Raw genomic sequence first — 18,028 nt, forward strand, 5'->3', positions numbered from 1 at the left:
CCGGAAGAAGATCGATTTGGGAGCTAAACTAAATTTGGGGGTGCTGGGCGGATCTTTGCGCACCTGGCGCTGCATATGCTAAAGACGGCCCTGGTTATAGCAGCCACTCAATTTTCTCAGTGAAGAGGTTACATAGAGTTATATGTTTGAACACTGAATGTGTAAACTTATGTCTAAAATAAATGGATAGAACAAACACATTTACCTCTAGTTAAGTGTTTAATGGTTTATGTTATTATTATTATTATTATTATTATTATTATTATTATTATTATTATCATCACTATTATTATTATACAATTATTATTATTGTACACCACACCACCCATCTGGCGAGGTTTCCCCAGCCACCCTGAGCAGCTTCCAGCAAAATATAAAAACATAATAAAGGTCAAGTGTTAAAAACTTCCCAATACAGTTATGTAGTTCATAATCTCCTTGACATCTGATGGAAGGGTGTTCCCCAGGGAAGGTGCTACTGTCAAGAAGGCCCTCTGCCTAGTTCACTGCAACCTTACAGTGAGGGAGCAGCCAGAAGACCCTCGGAGATGGACCTCAGTATCTGGGCTGGACTATGGGGGTAGAGACGCTCCTTCAGGTATCCAGGGCTGAGGCCGTTTAGGGCATTAAAGGTCAGCACCAACACTTTGAATTGTGCTCGGAAATGTACTGGGAACCACTGGAGAACCTTTACAACCAGTATTATATGATTCTTGAATCTTTATACAGAAGGACAGGATTTAAATGACAGAAAACATTTTAGAACAATATTTTTATTGGTAGTGACATATAAACATACAAAAACATAATAAACAATAAGAGAAACAAGTATACATGAGGGGTTTCTAGCATATGAGACTGATTCAGAGTTTGTGCAGATCTATCTTTCTTTCCAAGTACAGTTCTCGATGAGTTGCCATTGGCTGAAGGTCAGTTGCATGCAGGGCTTTTTTGCATCTGGAACTCATTGAACTCATTGCATGGACAGACGGAGTCCCCAGATCCGCGCGGTCCCCCCGTCATGTGGAATAACGACTCATGACAACGTGCTATGGGATTAAATTGGCGACAACTTTATTAAATTTCAAACGTGGGTAGACCTTGGCTCAGGCATTGGGCGTTCTCCCTCCCCAGTCCCCAGCCGGGGACCTAGGGAGCATCAGGGTTATCCAGTGTGTGTGGGGGGGGATGGGCCGGCTCTGGAGAACATATGTTCAAGCAGAGATAGCCGCCCCCGTTACGCCGCCGCCGCAGGGGAGAGCAATGACGACCTTTCGGCATACGGTCAAAGCCTCCCTTCAGAAACCCCTTTAACAGGGAACCCTGGTATCGCCTCTGCAAGAGGAAGATGGACAAAAGGATTCTGCCCAAGGCCTGATACTGCCAAAGTTGTGACGTTTTGCTACGGGAAAGGCGAAACCTGCCAATGCAGGGAAATTCCTTTCCGGACCTTTGACAGCGACCTTAAAGTAGCAGTGCCCGCATACCTGCGAAGAAAAGTTAACCTGCAAAACCTGTGAAGAAAAGTTAACCTGCAAAATAAGGCATTAACTGAGGGTGGGTAGGGTGGGAGAAGCTCTGGAGCCAAGTGAGGATTCCCAGGTAAGATCCTCCCTCTATTGTGTGGGCAGGTAATCCCTCCCCTACCTGGCCTGGTCTCCTTGGCAACGCTTCCCCCAGGTGGGATTGGACAACTGACTGAGGTAGGCGGAGACCTCCAGGTATCCCACCTGAGGGAAGGCAAAGCCAAGCCTATGCCGCTCCAGATCTAGGGGCTGCGCGCGTCCACGCAAAGGGCGCCCCCCGTTTTAAGCGGGGAGCGGTCATTTCTGACACCTCTCAGGTTGACACCATCATAAGAGAGCAAGGGAAGTGTTCATGGTGAGTTCTGGTACCCTTTTTTCTGGAAAAATAGCACTGGTGGCATATATGTTTTGATGATGATGCATTCAATAAATGTAGAACCAAAAATGTTGAAATTTGACTGTTTCTGTTCCTTTTCTTTGTGCTTTAACTTTGCAAATGAAGATTTACACTAATGCACTTTGCCATATTTCCTGGTACAAGTGTTGAGACAGGAAGCTTTCCAATATTACTAGCAGAGTTTATGAGGAGTAAGGATTCTTCTGGGGAATATGCTTTGAAGGTAAAGTATGTACCCAGCCTAAATAAAAAATAAAGCTAATAACTTTTGAAAAAAATAAGTAGAATATCAACTCTGAAACCAACATTTGCCTGGGTTTATGCTTTATGTGGAATGCTGATTGGATAAAATGAGCAGCCAATCAGGAAATGGTATAGCTTAAATGGGAGGAGTTCTGGAATGCCTGACATCACAAGGGAGGTGGTTCTTAGCCAGTGGGAGGATGAAACAACCTTAAGAAGAAATTAGAGAAAAGGTTGTTTCATGACAGCACCAAGGTATCCAAACAGAAAGAGGTCTGAGGGGTGGAACACTTTCCTTACAAGCTATGGTATTTGCAGGGACTCATTCCAAGGCCGAAAGGTCACCAAGAGGGAAAATGATAGGGAGCTTTTATAAACTACAGATGGTTTTTCTCTTTTAAATACTAGAACTCAGGGTCATCCAATGAAACTGAGTGGTGGTACATTATAAGGATGTGCACAGGTGCTGTCTTGCCAGTGTCCCCTACTGGCTGTTTGGCCAATAGCAAAAACCAGGCAAGCAACAGGTTTTTTGGATTCCACTGGACAGAGAATTGACAGACTCTTAGGTAGAGACAAACTCTTATTAACTGATAAACATTAGCAAAGAAATTGATCAGCAGCCTAGAATGGAGTCCAATATAAAGCCAACAGCAACTGGACTAAACTACAAAGCTAGCAATATAACCAATAAGCAAAATACCTTAGAATAGGTTTTGTTCTTCATGTCTCTCCAGCCGATGGAGATCTGGAAGGCTTATCTGGGGCACTTCAGACTGGCAGGTGGTCGTTCTCTTCACATTCTGGAATGGAGCATAGAACAATGTATCAAGATCTCCCTGTCCCCTTCAGCTGCTGGCCCTTATATAGTCCATAGTGAAGGTCTCATGCCAAGCTGGCAACAGATGTAATTCATGATGTAATTCAATTCCGATCCTTTGATCTGACCTGGGAGTCGACGCACGTGGGCATGAGAGCCTTCATTTGCATTCTTTATCTGTGCAGTTCAGTCAATGTAAGGTTACTTTCCTTGTTCCCAGTCAACTGGTTCCTCCTTCCTTCCCCCATGCAGGCAGGTGTTTGATAGCTGGCCAAGCCATGAAGTTGCTTTCGCTTCTTCTCAAACAGCCATGTCCCTTATAGTAAAGCTCCAGCTACATTGCAAACCAGGAGCATCACATTCTGTTTTATTCCCTGGCAATACAGGTGCGCTGCTCTGATTCATGGGCCCAGTTTGTAAATCCAGATCTAGGATCATGATCCAGAAAATATAAGTCTTTGGGAAACCCATTTACTTGCATATTGAAATGGGATTAGACAACAGTCCTTTCTTTAAGCCACAGCATCAGATGTCAAGCTGGGTCTTTGCAAAAAGAAAACAAAATGACACACTTGGAGAGCCTGGGTAATAGCTTCACCTCTACTTCTTTTCCAGGTCCAACTCATGGTGTCCAAATCTTGCTAGGTTCAATTGGATTTATATGTGTCCAACAGAGATCAGATCTAGTACTCAATCTTTAATTGAATTAAAGATTGAGTACTAGGCAGAGCCAGCAGTGGTGTAATGGTTAAGAGCGGTGGACTCGTAATCTGGTGAACCGGGTTCGCATCCCCGCTCCTCCACTTGCAGCAGCTGGGTGACCTTGGCTAGTCACACTTCTTTGACGTCTCTCAGCCTCACTCACCTCACAGAGTGTTTGTTGTGGGGGAGGAAGAGAAAGGAGATTGTTAGCCACTTTGAGACTCCTTAAGGGGAGTGAAAGGCGGGATATCAAGTCCAAACTCCTCCTCTTCCTCCTCCTCCTCCTCCTCCTCCTCTTCTTTAATGATGATCAGGAGATAGAGATATAATTAAATGTATATACTTTCCATCAAGGGTGGGGGACAAATGGCCCTCCAGATGTTATTGGTCTGCAATTCCCGTGACCCCCAACCATTGACCATGAGGCCTGTGATGGAGGAATTTGGCACCCAGGAACATCTGAAGACCTCATAGGTCCCACATTATCTATTAAATGGTGAACATCTTACTGGAGTCCTGTAAACTAGATGTCCAGGGGTTTAGAGAGGAATAGGATGCAAAATGAGAATGTGCTATATTACCTAAAAAATTTAAAAATGCCTTGGAATCCATGTGGAACATCTCTTTTGGTTTAAACTGAGATTGATCCAGCAAAAGAAAAAGAAAGACGTTTCAGTTATATTGGACTCAACAACGTCTTTACGGGAAAGGATGGTCTAATACTGATGCCACTTTACAATAATCTTGTTCTCCATTTGTTGTTGTCTTATTCTAGCTGAGAGGATGGAGGAGCCAGCGCCCGCAGAGCCAGCGCCCGCAGAGCCTACAACACTATCGGCAGCAGCACCATCAGCAACTATAACTGATGGTCTGTATACTGCACAGTCATATGGGATGAGGTTTCTCATAAAGTAGAGGAATGCATGGGAAATGCACAGGTTCTGTCTGCTTCTTTTCCATGTCCAACTTGTGGTCTCCAAAGTCTTTTTTCTGTTTCTTTTGTAAATTTATTTATTTGGTTTTTCAAAGTAAAATTTTACAATCACATATCAACATACAGTACAAAAACAAGATTCCAAAGAATCCCCTGGACTTCCCTCCTCCCCTTTATGGGTCCGATTTTTAGTCATTTCCTCCTGCATCTTTTATAATAATCCAAATCTTTTACATTTCTATTATGTCCAAAATTCCCCATTAAACTACAAGTGGTATTCCAACCGCACTAAGAATTTTAGCTGTTTCCAATGGTTTTAAAGATAGATTATAAACTTTCCCCATTCCTTAAAACTTTCCTGATTTCTGATTCTTTTGTTCTTTTTTGCCATTTCGGCATAATTCACCAAATTTATCTGCCATTCTTCTCTGGTAGGGACTTCATCTTCTTTCCATCTCTGGGCCAATAACATCCTCGCAGTCGTGGTCATGTACATAGTCTTTTCTGCTCCTTTGGGATTTCAGCACCTAGAGTCCCTAAAAGAAAAGCTTTGGGGGTTTTTAGGGGGGGGATTAAACTCCCCCCCAATTCATTAAATATAATTTCCCAAAATTATTTTACTACCTTACATGTCCACCACATTTGATAAAAGGTGCCTTCTTTTTCCTTACATTTCCAACATATATTTGACCCTGATTTATACAGTTTTGCTAATTGACTGGGAGTTAAATACCAATGATATATCATTTTCGTATAATTTCCTTACAGTGTGCAACATGCTGTGAATTTTAAATTCCAATTCCCTAAGTTCTCCCATGCTGCAAGTTGTATATTATACCCAAAATCTTTCACCCAGTGTATCATTGCTGATTTAACCTGCTCATCTTTTGTATAACATTCTAGTGTTAATTTATATATTCTTGAGAGTAAATTTGTTTTGTTCTTCAACAGCTCTTTTTCAAATTTAGAGGTTCCATTAGAAAAGCCATTCTTTTTGTCCATCTTGAATATTTAATTAAGTTGATGGTGTTGAAATCAGTCAGTTAGTAATTCTCTTATGTCCTCAGACATCTTCAATTTCAATTGGAGTTCTACTTCCATTAACAGCTCTTTATACGTTCCCCAGTCATTTCTCATATTCAATTTTTTTTAAGGGTATCACTTCTAGTGGTGAGAGCCACCATGGTGTTTTTTGTTCTGGTAGATTTTTATATTTTTCCCATACCTCATAAACCGATTTTCTTACAACATGATTTAAGAAAGCTCTATGTACTTTAACCTTCTCATACCACAGATATGCATGCCAAACATACCTCGTAGGGTCGTGTTAAAGCTGCGAGTGCTCTCAACCGCACTCCCCCCCAACTGCCTTCTGGCAAGGTTTCCAGGAGGGCAGCAGGAGATTGGTGCTTCTGCCAGAGTGAGGCTTTCGGGGGGGGGGGTGCCTAGCCCTGGCACTCTCCCCTCTTACCCCTGCCAGCCTCAGACCAATAGTCGCTTTCAGAGTGATTGAATCCGCACTGCCATTTCTAAGACCAGCCTATATTTTTTGGCACATAATAAATTTGTGTCTTGTTTCAGAATCAGTGTAATGTAAGCATCTTTCCAAGAACCTGGCACTTTCCGCTGTATTTAATATCTCATTAGTTACATCTTTTAGTGGTTGTGCTAGATAATCATGTAGTTTCTTATAGTACTTTGCTGGTAACCCATCTGGCCTCTGTGTTTTGCCCATTTTGGCTTGATGAATTGCCTGTTGTAACTCCATCATAGTTATAGGTGCATTAAATGAATTAGGTTTCTCTTTTGGGATTTTTGGTAAGTTATTTTGCTTTAAATATTCTTCAATATTATTTATGCCGGCTCAGTACAGTTCTGAATTATACCTTACAAATTGCTTTCTTATGTGTTTCGTATTATCTAAAACTTTCCCTTCTATATTTCATTTATTTATTAAGTTCACGTCTTATATTTTCTTTAGCTGCCATGCCTGCAGGTTGTGTGGCTGACTGGCAAAATAAAAAAAATTCCGCCATAGCATTTTAATCTTCCATTCAATTTCTTGATTTACCAACATCAAATATTGTGTTTATAACATTTTTATGGTTGCTTTACTGAATCTTTTCTTGGTTTTTTGATCAATTCTTTTTTATTTTTAATCAATTCTTCTAGCAGTTCTCATTTGTTTGTTTGTTTTTGTTCTCTCATCTTTTTTTGGAAAGCATTTTGTTGGATCAAAAACCCCCACATTACCGCTTTACTTGAATCCCAGACAACCTTCAGATCCACTCCTTGATTTAAGTTTAACTCAAAATAGTCTTTCAAAGCTTTTTCAGCTTTGTGTAAAATTGTTTGGCTATCAAGAAGTCCATCATTTAATCTCCACCTAAATGTGTGTGGTTTTTTTCACCTTTCAATTCCTCTAATACTGGTTTGTGATCCGAACATGTCCTTGATTGTATCTCTCCTTTTTTCTTCTCAATGATAGTTCATTAGATATCCATATCAAGTTGGTTTGTCCAACGGATTGCTTTGGTTCTGAAAAAAAGTAATTTCTCTATCCAGTGGGTGTTTAAATCTCCATATATCAAGCAAGTTAAAGTTCTCCACCATTTTAAAGAAAGTTACGGGTAGTCTCCCCTCCTTAGAATCTATTAAATGGTGAACATCTGGTAATGTATTGTGAGGAAGCCACTTTCAGCCTGAGGGCTGGTATCTTAACGAAAACAGCTCTGGTTGCTGCTGGAAAAGGGACAAACACAAAAATGAAAGGCATTTGGACCTTTAGGCATGGTAATTTGGCACAGTAAGTAATAGTGACATCATATGACATTGATTGACAGACAGGCGGGGCAAATGGAGAGACCTGGAAGGCCCCTGCTTTCAAACTGATTTTTGGAATCATAAGAAGAGTCTGAGTGCTAGATCATGTGAAAAGTCCATCCAGTACTGTATCCTGACCACTCCATGGCCAACCAGATATCTATGGGAAAATCGTATTATTTCCTCCAGATATTCAATAGATGCCAAAGCACTCAAAGCAGACAGTCTATAAATAAACACCAATAAATGTTATGAAGCAAGATATTTATTTTCAGCACGCACCAAGTAACTGAGATTTCAGCTGCAATATAAACAGAACCAAAAATTCTCCATCTGATCTTATCAGCTGATCTAATGTACAGATATCACAATCAACCCATTTCTTCCACAAAGAAGATTGCCCCAAATTTGGTTTACCCCATAAAATAAATATAGAGAGAACATATGAATCAAACCCGTAACTGTTCTTTGCAAATGCTTGCTGAAGTTCCATAAACTAGATATCCAGGAGCTTAGAGAAGAATATAATGCAAATGAGAATGCTATATTATCTAAAACATTTTTCAATACCTTTGAATCCATATGGAACATCTTTTTGGTATAAGATGGAGACTGATCCAGCAAAAGAAAAAGAAAGACATTTCAGTTCTATTGGACTCAACAATGTCTTTACAGGAAATGATTGTCTAATACTGATAGATGCCAAAGTTTAATGTTGGAAATGCCTCATTGAGACATATTTTTGGCCTGATGTTGTTGTCCATTTCAACGTTGTACCGATGAAATCCTTGACATTTGTAGATGTGCATCTATTTTAAAAATTATGTTCCTGTAATAGGGAGATTAAGTGCAGGAGAATAAAAGCAAATTTTGTGAGCTTTCATGCTTGACAAGAGACTAATACTCTGAGCTTGGAAGGGAAAAGACCCACCATCCAACCAATGTGTTCATAGTCGTTATAATAGCTTATTGTTTCACAGATGCAACTGAGAGGATGGAAAAGTCCGGAATTGATGAAGCATCCAGAAAGGATTCAGCAGCAGCAACACCAACAACAACTGAAACTCGTGGTCTGTATACAGCACAGTCATATGGGATGAGGTTTCTCATAAAGTAGAGGAATGCATGGGAAAGGGAAGTTGATGGAGAGACAGGCAGGGAGTGGAGCCAGACATGTTGTGCTAGGGAGGAGTGCAGAGAAGAGCCCACACAGCTCTTTGGGTGCCAGAGATCCACTAAGCCCCACAGAAACCCCAGGATTCAGCCTACTCTTTGCTGCTGGCTGTGGTGTTCCTTTACTGTGTGCAGCCAGGAATGGCTCTACCATTAGGAAGAATGAGGCAGTTGCCTCAGGTAGCAGGTGCTGGGGTGGGTAGAGATGGGTAGACCACACAAGCTGCACTGCACCTCCTCAGTTAGTCTGCTGCCCCATCAGCAGCATCAAAATATCAGCCAATGGCCAGTCCAGCCCAGCTTCTGTATGTGGAATTATGTGTTTGGAGGGAGCATCTTGTCATTTGCCTAGTGGGCAGAAAGTCCTTTAGTATCAAAGGCTACGGTCTTCTGATCCAGACATTGGTCAGAAAAGTTTCCTCAAGCAGCAAGGTATCTCCCCTTACTTCCTCCACATGCTCAACCACCCAGATTACCACCTCTTGAACAGTTGACTGTCTCTGCCTGATGGCTATCACAGCATATGGAAACCCTTTTCCCTGGAGTGGCAATGGTATGTTGGCTTGTTGCTGTTTAGTCATTTAGTCGTGTCTGACTCTTTGTAACCCCATGGACCAGAGCACGCCAGGCACTCCTGTCTCCCACTGCCTCCCGCAGTTTGGTCAAACTCATGTTGGTAGCTTCAAGAACACTGTTGGCTACTGATGGCTAAATCAGAATTTTCTTTCTTCAAGCATCTGTTTTTCAAGACGTGGTTACCTTCTTAGAATCTCCAACGGGTGAAAGATATATAATACTTGAGATTTTCATCCTTACTGCCATGACACTGCTGCTTTTCCTTCTATGTAAGTACATAATTAGCATACTTTGCAACTAATGTCATGTGCTTTGCTTAAATGTCAATAGCATTTCCAAAAAGAGATGGCAGGATCCACCTTCCATTTACCCCTTTCATCTCTCTTTGATTTCTGGGGGTGAGTTACAGCTGTCACCCACTGAGAGCAATGGCACTGTTTTGTTCTCCCTGAATAAGTGAGTTCCAGCACTTGGAACAGAAGCACAGGATAACACAAGTCCCTGGGACACCCTGGACAATTCCCTTTCCCAACTAATCCTCATTTGCTTGTGGGAAAGCCCTGTGATGGAAACGTTTCTTTTCTGAGCAGGTTGAGTCATCTAGTGTCCCCCCCCACCAGCAAACACTTAACTAACAACAGCGCCTGATTGGCCAGCATTCCAAGGGAGGCAATTGGAGTGGAGTGAGGGAGTGGGAGAGAGGAATTCAGTCTGTGAGTTGGATTCTGTTAGGAGAGTTTGTTCTGACAGGTGGTAGAGCTGAAGAGAGCTGAGAACTCTCAGTATATGCTCTAAGGTTCTGAATCGCAGAACTCTGTTAAAATAGACAAGACACAGTCCCACAAGCTGTTTACAGGAAAAAAGGGTCCTCAGAGGGGATACTCTGACTGGAAAGGGCAATAGTGATTCCAAGGCTAAGGAGGATTTGAGGGTCTGTAAGGAAACAGTCCAGTTAAAATCCTAATTTCCTGAAATGTGTGTGGAAAAGTCTGATCTATGAAAGATGTGTAAAAGGAAGTAACCTTAAGCCTGCATAGCATACAGCCTATAACTTGAAACAGTATATGTTTTAATAAAAAGCATCAGCATCACGCAGTTAATAACCTCACTGTTTGTTACATTTCTGTGGAAGAAGAACCAAAACTCCTTGTTTACATCTGTTGTAATAAAGTTTGTTTGCAACCTGTTTTCCCAAAAGTAAAAGCCACAGTTGCTCGTGATTCATTCTCCATTGGGGGAATTCACCTGAGGGAAGGGAAACTGAGTCTGGCACAGCGGTGCCAGGGGGAGAAAGAGTGCCATTGCGTCGCTGCAGGCCCAATTCCTGATCCTCGCAAGCCTGCCCTCTGCTAGGGCTCCAGTCCCCTGAAGGAAAGTGCTTGGGGAAAACAGGCTGCAAAGGAAAAGGCCATGGCCAATTGGGTGGGTCCAGAGCCTACCTAAATATCGAAATATATGCAGGGCTTTTTCAGCTGAAATTGATCTGGACCCTGTTCTGGCCCCTCTCAGGTGGGCGTTGTGGCCATTTTAAGAGAAGAAGGGAGGCATTAATGCTGAGTTCCAGCACCTTTTTTTGCAGAAAAATAGCATTGGATAGATGAGCCCTTGACCTATTTGAACACCTAATTCATTTTTAAAGGGCACTTGAAAGTAAGCAAAGCTCGGGGGGGGGGGGGGGAATCAAATGATCCAAGAATTTGCATATTTTAAGCATGTGGCAGAGCATGAGGCAGCCTGGCAAATGCAAGACTGTAGGACCAAGAGGACAGGTGTATCTAGACAACCAAAAATCCAAACCTCTCAAAGGGAGGCCAAACCATCTAATGACAGAAGTAACAGGCCAAATGGAAACAGGACTTCAGATCAGCAGGGCAGCCGCTATCAAGGGCTGAGAGCAGAAAATATTAATAAAAGTCATAGCCATGGTTTTGTTGATTTGATTTCTTATTTGCGTTACAAGTCAGCAATTTAAATTGAATATTAAAAGCAGTTTGAAACCAAGTATCCCCTCCCCCAGTTAATCAGACAATTTAATCATTTCTTTTCTACCTACTTCATCCTTAGATCAAAAGGAACTAAAAAGAAGAGCGGAGTTTCAAATGGCAATGGATATCATTCGGACCTTTGTTGTTGGGCTTGATACAATCCATGAAGACAAGGATGGTAAGCATTTTTTTATGCACATCCTCACTTTTGCTAGACCTTGTTTAATTTAAACAGGCTTCAATTCCTGTAGTTCACTTTGGGATTCATATTGTGTAAGCAATACATTTATTCAATGAAACTCATCACCCAATAGAGTTTATCACGTTTCATTGCTCAGCAGGAAGAAAAGCAGATGGTTGTGATTCTCACATCCCCCCACTAGAAATGCTGTCCTTCCCCATCAAATTGTAATTCACAATGTTTGTGCTACTGCAAGATTTTAGCACTGGCACAAGGGAACTTTGCCCCCCCTTCTCCCTGCATGCCATCACCAAAGCTGCTCTGCAGGGTGGGGAACAGATTGGAGGGAAAGGGGCTGAAGATTGCATTGCACAAGGAGAAATTCCTGCACTGACATAATGTCCTCCTTAGAATTATGTGGAATGCAACCCAGTATTCATCAGAAAAAGAGTTTTGGCACCTCTATTTTCTTAGATCTCACAAAGCATAATGTTGTTGTCGTTGTTTAGTTGTTTAGTCATGTCTGAATCTTCATGACCCCATGGAACAGAACACGCCAGGCACTCTTATCTTCCACTGCCTCCCGCAGTTTGGTCAAACTCATGTTTGTAGCTTCAAGAACACTGTCCAGCCATCTCGTCCACTGTCGTCCCCTTCTCCTTGTGCCCTCCATCTTTCCCAACATCAGGGTCTTTTCCAGGGAGTCTTCTCTTCTCATGAGGTGGCCAGAGTATTAGAGTCTCAGCTTCAGGATCTGTCCTTCAAGTGAGCACTCAGGGCTGATTTCCTTAAGAATGGATTGGCTTGATCTTCTTGCAGTCCATGGGACTCTCAAGAGTCTTCGGCGATCAGCCTTCTTTATGGTCCAGCTCCCACTTCCATACATCACTACTGGGAAAACCATAGCTTTTACTATACAGACCTTTGTTGGCAAGGTGATGTCTCTGCTTTTTAAGATGCTGTCTAGGTTTGTCATTGCTTTCCTCCCAAGAAGCAGGATTCTTTTAATTTCGTGACTGCTGTCACCATCTGCAGTGATCATGGAGCCCAAGAAAGTAAAATCTCTCACTGCTTCCATTTCTTCCCCTTCTATTTGCCAGGAGGTGATGGGACCAGTGGCCATGATCCTCGTTTTTTTGATGTTGGGCTTCAGACCATATTTTGCGCTCTCCTCTTTCACGCTCATTAAAAGGTTCTTTAATTCCTCCTCCCTTTCTGCCATCAAGGTTGTGTCATCTGCATATCTGATATCTTAATTCCGGTTTGGGATTCATCCAGCCCAGCTTTTCGCATGATGATTTCTTCATATAAGTTAAATAAGCAGGGAGACAATATACAGCCTTGTTGTACTCCTTTCCCAATTTTGACCCAATCAGTTGTTCCATATCCAGTTCTAACTGTAGCTTCTTGTCCCACATAGAGATTTCTCAGGAGACAGATGAGGTGATCAGGCATTCCCATTTCTTTACGAACTTGCCATAGTTTGCCGTGGTCGACACAGTCAAAGGCTTTTGCATAGTCAATGAAGCAGAAGTAGATGTCTTTCTGGAACTCTCTAGCTTTCTCCATAATCCAGCGCATGTTTGCAATTTGGTCTCTGGTTCCTCTGTCCCTTCGAAATCCAGCTTGCACTTCTGCGAGTTCTCTGTCCACATACAGCTTAAGCCTGTCTTGTAGAATTTTAAGCATAACCTTGCTAGCGTGTGAAATGAGTGCAATTGTTCTGTAGCTGGAGCATTCTTTGGCACTGCCCTTCTTTGGGATGGGGATGTAGACTGATCTTCTCCAATCCTCTGGCCACTGCTGAGTTTTCCAATCTTGCTGGCATATTGAGTGTAGCACCTTAACAGCATCATCTTTTAAAATTTTAAATAGTTCAGCTGGAATATCATCACTTCCACTGGCCTTATTATTAGCAGTGCTTTCTAAGGCCCATTTGACTTCACTCTCCAGGATGTCTGGCTCAAGGTCAGCAACCACACTACCTGGGGTGTACGAGACAGCCATGTCTTTCTGGTATAATTCCTCTGTGTATTCTTGCCACCTCTTGATGTCTTCTGCTTCTGTTAGGTCCTTACCACTTTTGTCCTTTATTATGGTCATCTTTGTATGAAATGTTCCTTTCATATCTCCAATTTTCTTGAACAGATCTCTGGTTTTTCCCATTCTATTGTTTCCCTCTATTTCTTTGCATTGGTCATTTAAGAAGGCCTTCTTGTCTCTCCTTGCTATTTTTTTTGAAATCTGCATTCAATTTCCTGTATCTTTCACTATCTCCCTTGCATTTTGCTTGCCTTCTCTCCCCTGCTATTTGTAAGGCCTCATTGAACAGCCACTTTGCTTTCTTGCATTTCCTTTTCATTGGGATGGTTTTCGTTGCTGCCTCCTGTATAATGTTATGAGCCTCCATCCATAGTTCTTCAGGCACTCTGTCCACCAAATCTAAATCCTTAAACCTGTTCCTCACTTCCACTATGTATTCATAAGGGATTTGATTTAGATTGTATCTTACCAGCCCAATGGTTTTTCCTACTTTCTTCAGTTTAAGCTTGAATTTTGCTACAAGAAGCTGATAATCTGAGCCACAGTCAGCTCCAGGTCTTGTTTTTGCGGAGTATATAGAGGTTCTCCATCTTTGGCTACAGAGAATATAATCAATCTGATTTTGATGCTGCCCATCTGGTGATATCCATGTGTAGAGTCGTCTCTTGTGTTGTTGGAAAAGAGTGTTTGTGATGGCCAGCTTATTCTCTTGGCAGAACTCTATTAGCCTTTGCCCTGCTTCATTTTGAACTCCAAGGCCAAACTTGCCAGTTGTTCCTTTTAGCTCTTGAATCTCCCTACTTTAGCATTCCAACCCCCTATAATGAGAAGAACATCCTTCTTTGGTGTCATTTCTAGCAGGTGTTGTAAGTCTTCATAGAACTGATCAATTTCAGTTTCTTCAGCAGCAGTAGTTAGTGCATAAACTTGGATTACTGTCGTGTTAAAAGGTCTGCCTTGGATTCGTATTGAGATCATTCTGTCATTTGTGAGATTGCATCCCAGTACAGCTTTCACCATTCTTTTGTTGACTGTGAGGGCCACTCCATTTCTTTTATGGGATTCTTGCCCATAGTAGTAGATATGATGGTCATCCAAACTGAATTTGCCCATTCCCATCCATTTTAGTTCACTGATGCCAGGATGTCAATATTTATTCTTGCCATCTCATTTTTGACCACATCCAGCTTACCAAGGTTCATGGTTCTTACATTTCATGTTCCTATGCAATATTTTTATTTACAACATTGGACTTTCCCTTCGCTTGCAAGCATATTCACAACGGAGTGACCTTTTGGTTTTGGCCCAGCCACTTCATCAGCTCTGAATCTACTTGTACTTGTCCTCCGCTCTACTTGTACTTCTCCTCCGCTCTTCCTCAGTAGCATGTTGGACACCTTCCGACCTGAGGGGCTCATCTTCCAGCGTCATAACTTTTATATGCCTATTGTCTTTTTCCATGGGGTTTTCTTGGCAGGGATACTAGAGTGGCTTGCCGGTTCCTGCTCCAGGTGGATCATGTTTGGTCAAAACACTCCACTATGACCTGTCCATCAGGGTGGCCCTGCATGGCATAGCTCATAGCTTCTCTGAGTTATTCAAGCCCCTTCGCCACAGCAAGGCACTGATCCATGAAGGGGACAAAGCATAATAGAAAACTGCAAAGTAATCTTTGTATATTTGGCTTTACTGTGTGACTCAGTGGGGAATTGGTTTGTGACCCTGTGATTCCCTGCAGAAAATGAGAACATAGCAGGGGAACATTAGAGATACTTCATGAGCCACTTTTAATATGAGAATAGGATAGTGGATTGCATGGGTCTTAAAATGTTTGAAAATTTTTGAAAATGGTTTCTTAATATTTGCAGATTGTTATTTCAGATACTCTTTTGCCTTAAACTATTTCAAATCTTTTAGACTTCGGAATACTCGCTGTAGCTCAAAACGTATCAGAGGAATTGCTGTATCTTGCCAACAAAAATGATGAACTGCAAAAAGAAATTGGTAAGCTACCCTACGATGCTGAAGAATAGTAGTGCAGTGGGAACCTGCCCTGATTCTGCCCCAGCTGAAAGCCCCTCCTCTAGCTGGAAACTCTTAGAGCCAGAGCAGAGTGCTGCGCTCCTTTGCATGGGGCCACCCTAGAGAAACATCAGAGATATTTAGTTCACCTCTCCTGAACCTTTGAATTGACTTAGCCTCTATGGTTAGGAAAGAAAAGACTTTTCCATTCTTTGCTATAGCAGAGACAATCAAAACAGGTAAGGTAAAAGACCTGTTCTTTATTATTTTCACCCATGAGAGCCCTGCCTCTGCAGAGACAATCAAAAGAGGTCAACTGAAAGAGAAAGATTCATGAGCAGCACTTTGAAGGCAACTTTCGCCAACTTGGTCAGAGAGACTGCTGGGCAGTGGGGTGATTCGTGCAACAGCAAAATCTCTCTCCTGTTTCACAAGCCCATCATCAGACAGAAACCCTCAAGCCCACTCACATAGTGAATTGACCCCTTGGCCACTGAACACATAATAGGTAAAGTGATTATAAAATTGTCTATAAAGCTTTAGATGCGAGAGCAAAGAATGGGAATGAACGCATTGTCAGGGAGAGGCAAACAGGGAAAGAGCTAAGGGGAGAGACCAGCACTTATAGAGAGCCGAAAGAGATTATTAGTAGTCTGTCGTCTGACAGCGAAGAGGAGGCAGGGAGGGGGGAGGATGAGCCCGCAACTAGTCATTCTGTAAACAGAGGAAATCAGAGGCGTGGTTTCCGCAGACTTGCATGTTGGGCAAGAAAAAGTAAAAAGAAACCAGACGCGGCATCTTTGCCAACAGGGTCGGACATGCTCTGAAGCACTGGAGATGTTCCTTTGAACTTTGTAAATAAATCAAAGAGATTGTAACTGGCAGCAAGCCTGGAGTTTTTATCTATGCCGGCTTGGCAGCACACACCTCTTACAGCATGCTGCGTCCCCAATTTGCTGCTGGAAAGCTGGTGGAATAAGGAATAAGCCTCAGAATGGAGAAGGAGGTCCTGGAGCTGAGAAAGTGAAATGTCGCTCTGGAACAGAGATCGTCCGACTTGCAGGCCCGTCTGGAAGAAGCCAGTGCTGCTCAGAGAGAACCCACAGGTGGGCTATCGGCAGATGGGGGCAAGTCAGTGTGGGTGGAACGGTTCCATGGCGACCCAGAAAGTTACTTGGATTTCAAAACCGAAATGAGATTTTTTTAGAGCTTGAATCGGCCAAGTTTGGGAACGATGCCCAGAAAGTTGCTCACATAATTAGACACCTGGCGGTAGGGGCTTGAAGTTGGATCCGGCCGTTAATAGCCTCAAATAATGAAGCCCTCAGAAATGTGGCCAAGTTTTGGCAAGCTATGGACTTTATCTATGCAGATCAAAGTTTAATTGACAAGATGCAGGAGGAGCTTTTGGCTTTGAAACAAGGCAGATCCACGGTACGCAGTTACTGGTCAGAATTTGCTATGCACGTGCAGAAACTGGGTTGGGATTTAGAGGCAGACCCTGTACAAGCTTTGTTTAAAAATGGACTTAACCCAGAAATTAAGGACGAGCTTGCAAGGGGCACACACCCTAAAAATATGGACGAATTAATGAAGGCTGCTCTTGGGGTGGGTTTGAGACAGGAAGCCAGATGACGGGAAAGGAAGCAAGGCAGAGAGCGGAGTTTCCATGGTGACCGCATTCTTGAGATGCCTGCAGCTTCCTCAGAATGTCAACAAGAGCAGGAGCCTATGGAGAGAGGCACAGCCCGGGCGCGGGAGAGTTTGAAAGGCCAACGTTCGGGCGGGAAGGAGAAAAAAGACTGGCAAGCGGCAAAAAGATGTTTTGTGTGTCAGAAAACTGGGGACTTTGCCAGAGTGTGTCCAGAGCGTCGTAACTGGCAGGAAATGGTGGGGGCCACCCAACAGGCGGAGGCAGAGGAAGCCCAGCCTTCGGGAAACGAAGAAGCCTGGCTGGTGGTGGACCGGGGCAATAGCCAGGCGGGAGCAACACAGAAAATCCTCGGTTTGGGCACCCCAAAGCAAGCATAGTGTTGAAGGTGGTCCTAGAACTCCCAAATGGACAGGCGGTGGAGGAGTTGGCGCTAGTTGATTCTGGTGCTTCAGTGTCCTTTTTTAGCAAGGAGTTTGCAGCACAGCACCAACTGAACCTGAGGCCTTTGGATTTTCCGCTGCAAGTGACCACAATTGATGGAAGAGAACTGCTGGGAGGTGAAGTGATGCATCAAACACCTCCAATGCGAATGCGGGTGGCTACCCACTCCAAGGTCATCGCCTTTCACATGGCCACACTGGCAGGTCCGCCTATCATATTGGGCATGAGCTGGTTGGCTTTGCACGATCCGGTGGTTTCCTGGCACCAACGGTCCCTGACGTTCGGTTCGACGCACTGCATGGAGAACTGCCTGACTCAAGGGCAACCTCAACAAAGGGAGGGCAGGAGGGCAGCAGCATGCAGAGCAGGGACGACCGAGATCCCGTCGTGTTACAGGGATCTACAGGAGGTGTTCAGCAAGAAAGAGATGGACGCGTTGCCGCCGCATCGACCATATGATTGTCAGATCAACCTGGTCCCGGGGGCCACGTTGCCGGTGGGAAAGACC

At 43.2% G+C, this 18,028-nt stretch overlaps 1 protein-coding gene across 5 annotated transcripts in view; it reads left to right on the forward strand.

Moving 5' to 3' along the window:
- The first annotated feature begins 1,589 nt into the window (after positions 1–1,589).
- LOC308485334 (CD209 antigen-like protein D) overlaps positions 1,590–18,028 on the forward strand; it is a 58,202-nt gene continuing 41,763 nt past the window's right edge. The window contains exons 1-6 of one of the 5 annotated variants that reach the window (XM_081021083.1): positions 2,316–2,421; positions 4,464–4,556; positions 8,426–8,515; positions 9,353–9,463; positions 11,259–11,357; positions 15,321–15,407. In XM_081021083.1, the coding sequence (XP_080877209.1) occupies positions 4,472–4,556; positions 8,426–8,515; positions 9,353–9,463; positions 11,259–11,357; positions 15,321–15,407 (472 nt within the window). In that variant the 5' untranslated portion in view covers positions 2,316–2,421; positions 4,464–4,471. Of the gene's footprint in view, positions 1,882–2,315; positions 2,422–2,450; positions 2,683–3,054; positions 3,182–4,463; positions 4,557–8,425; positions 8,516–9,352; positions 9,464–11,258; positions 11,358–15,320; positions 15,408–18,028 lie in introns of those variants that run through there. The other 4 variants (XM_081021080.1, XM_081021079.1, XM_081021081.1 and 1 more) reach the window with 4 other exon arrangements.

This window comes from Podarcis pityusensis, assembly GCF_964106645.2.
Source record: "Podarcis pityusensis genome assembly, chromosome: 9".
Classification (NCBI taxonomy): Eukaryota; Metazoa; Chordata; class Lepidosauria; order Squamata; family Lacertidae; genus Podarcis; species Podarcis pityusensis.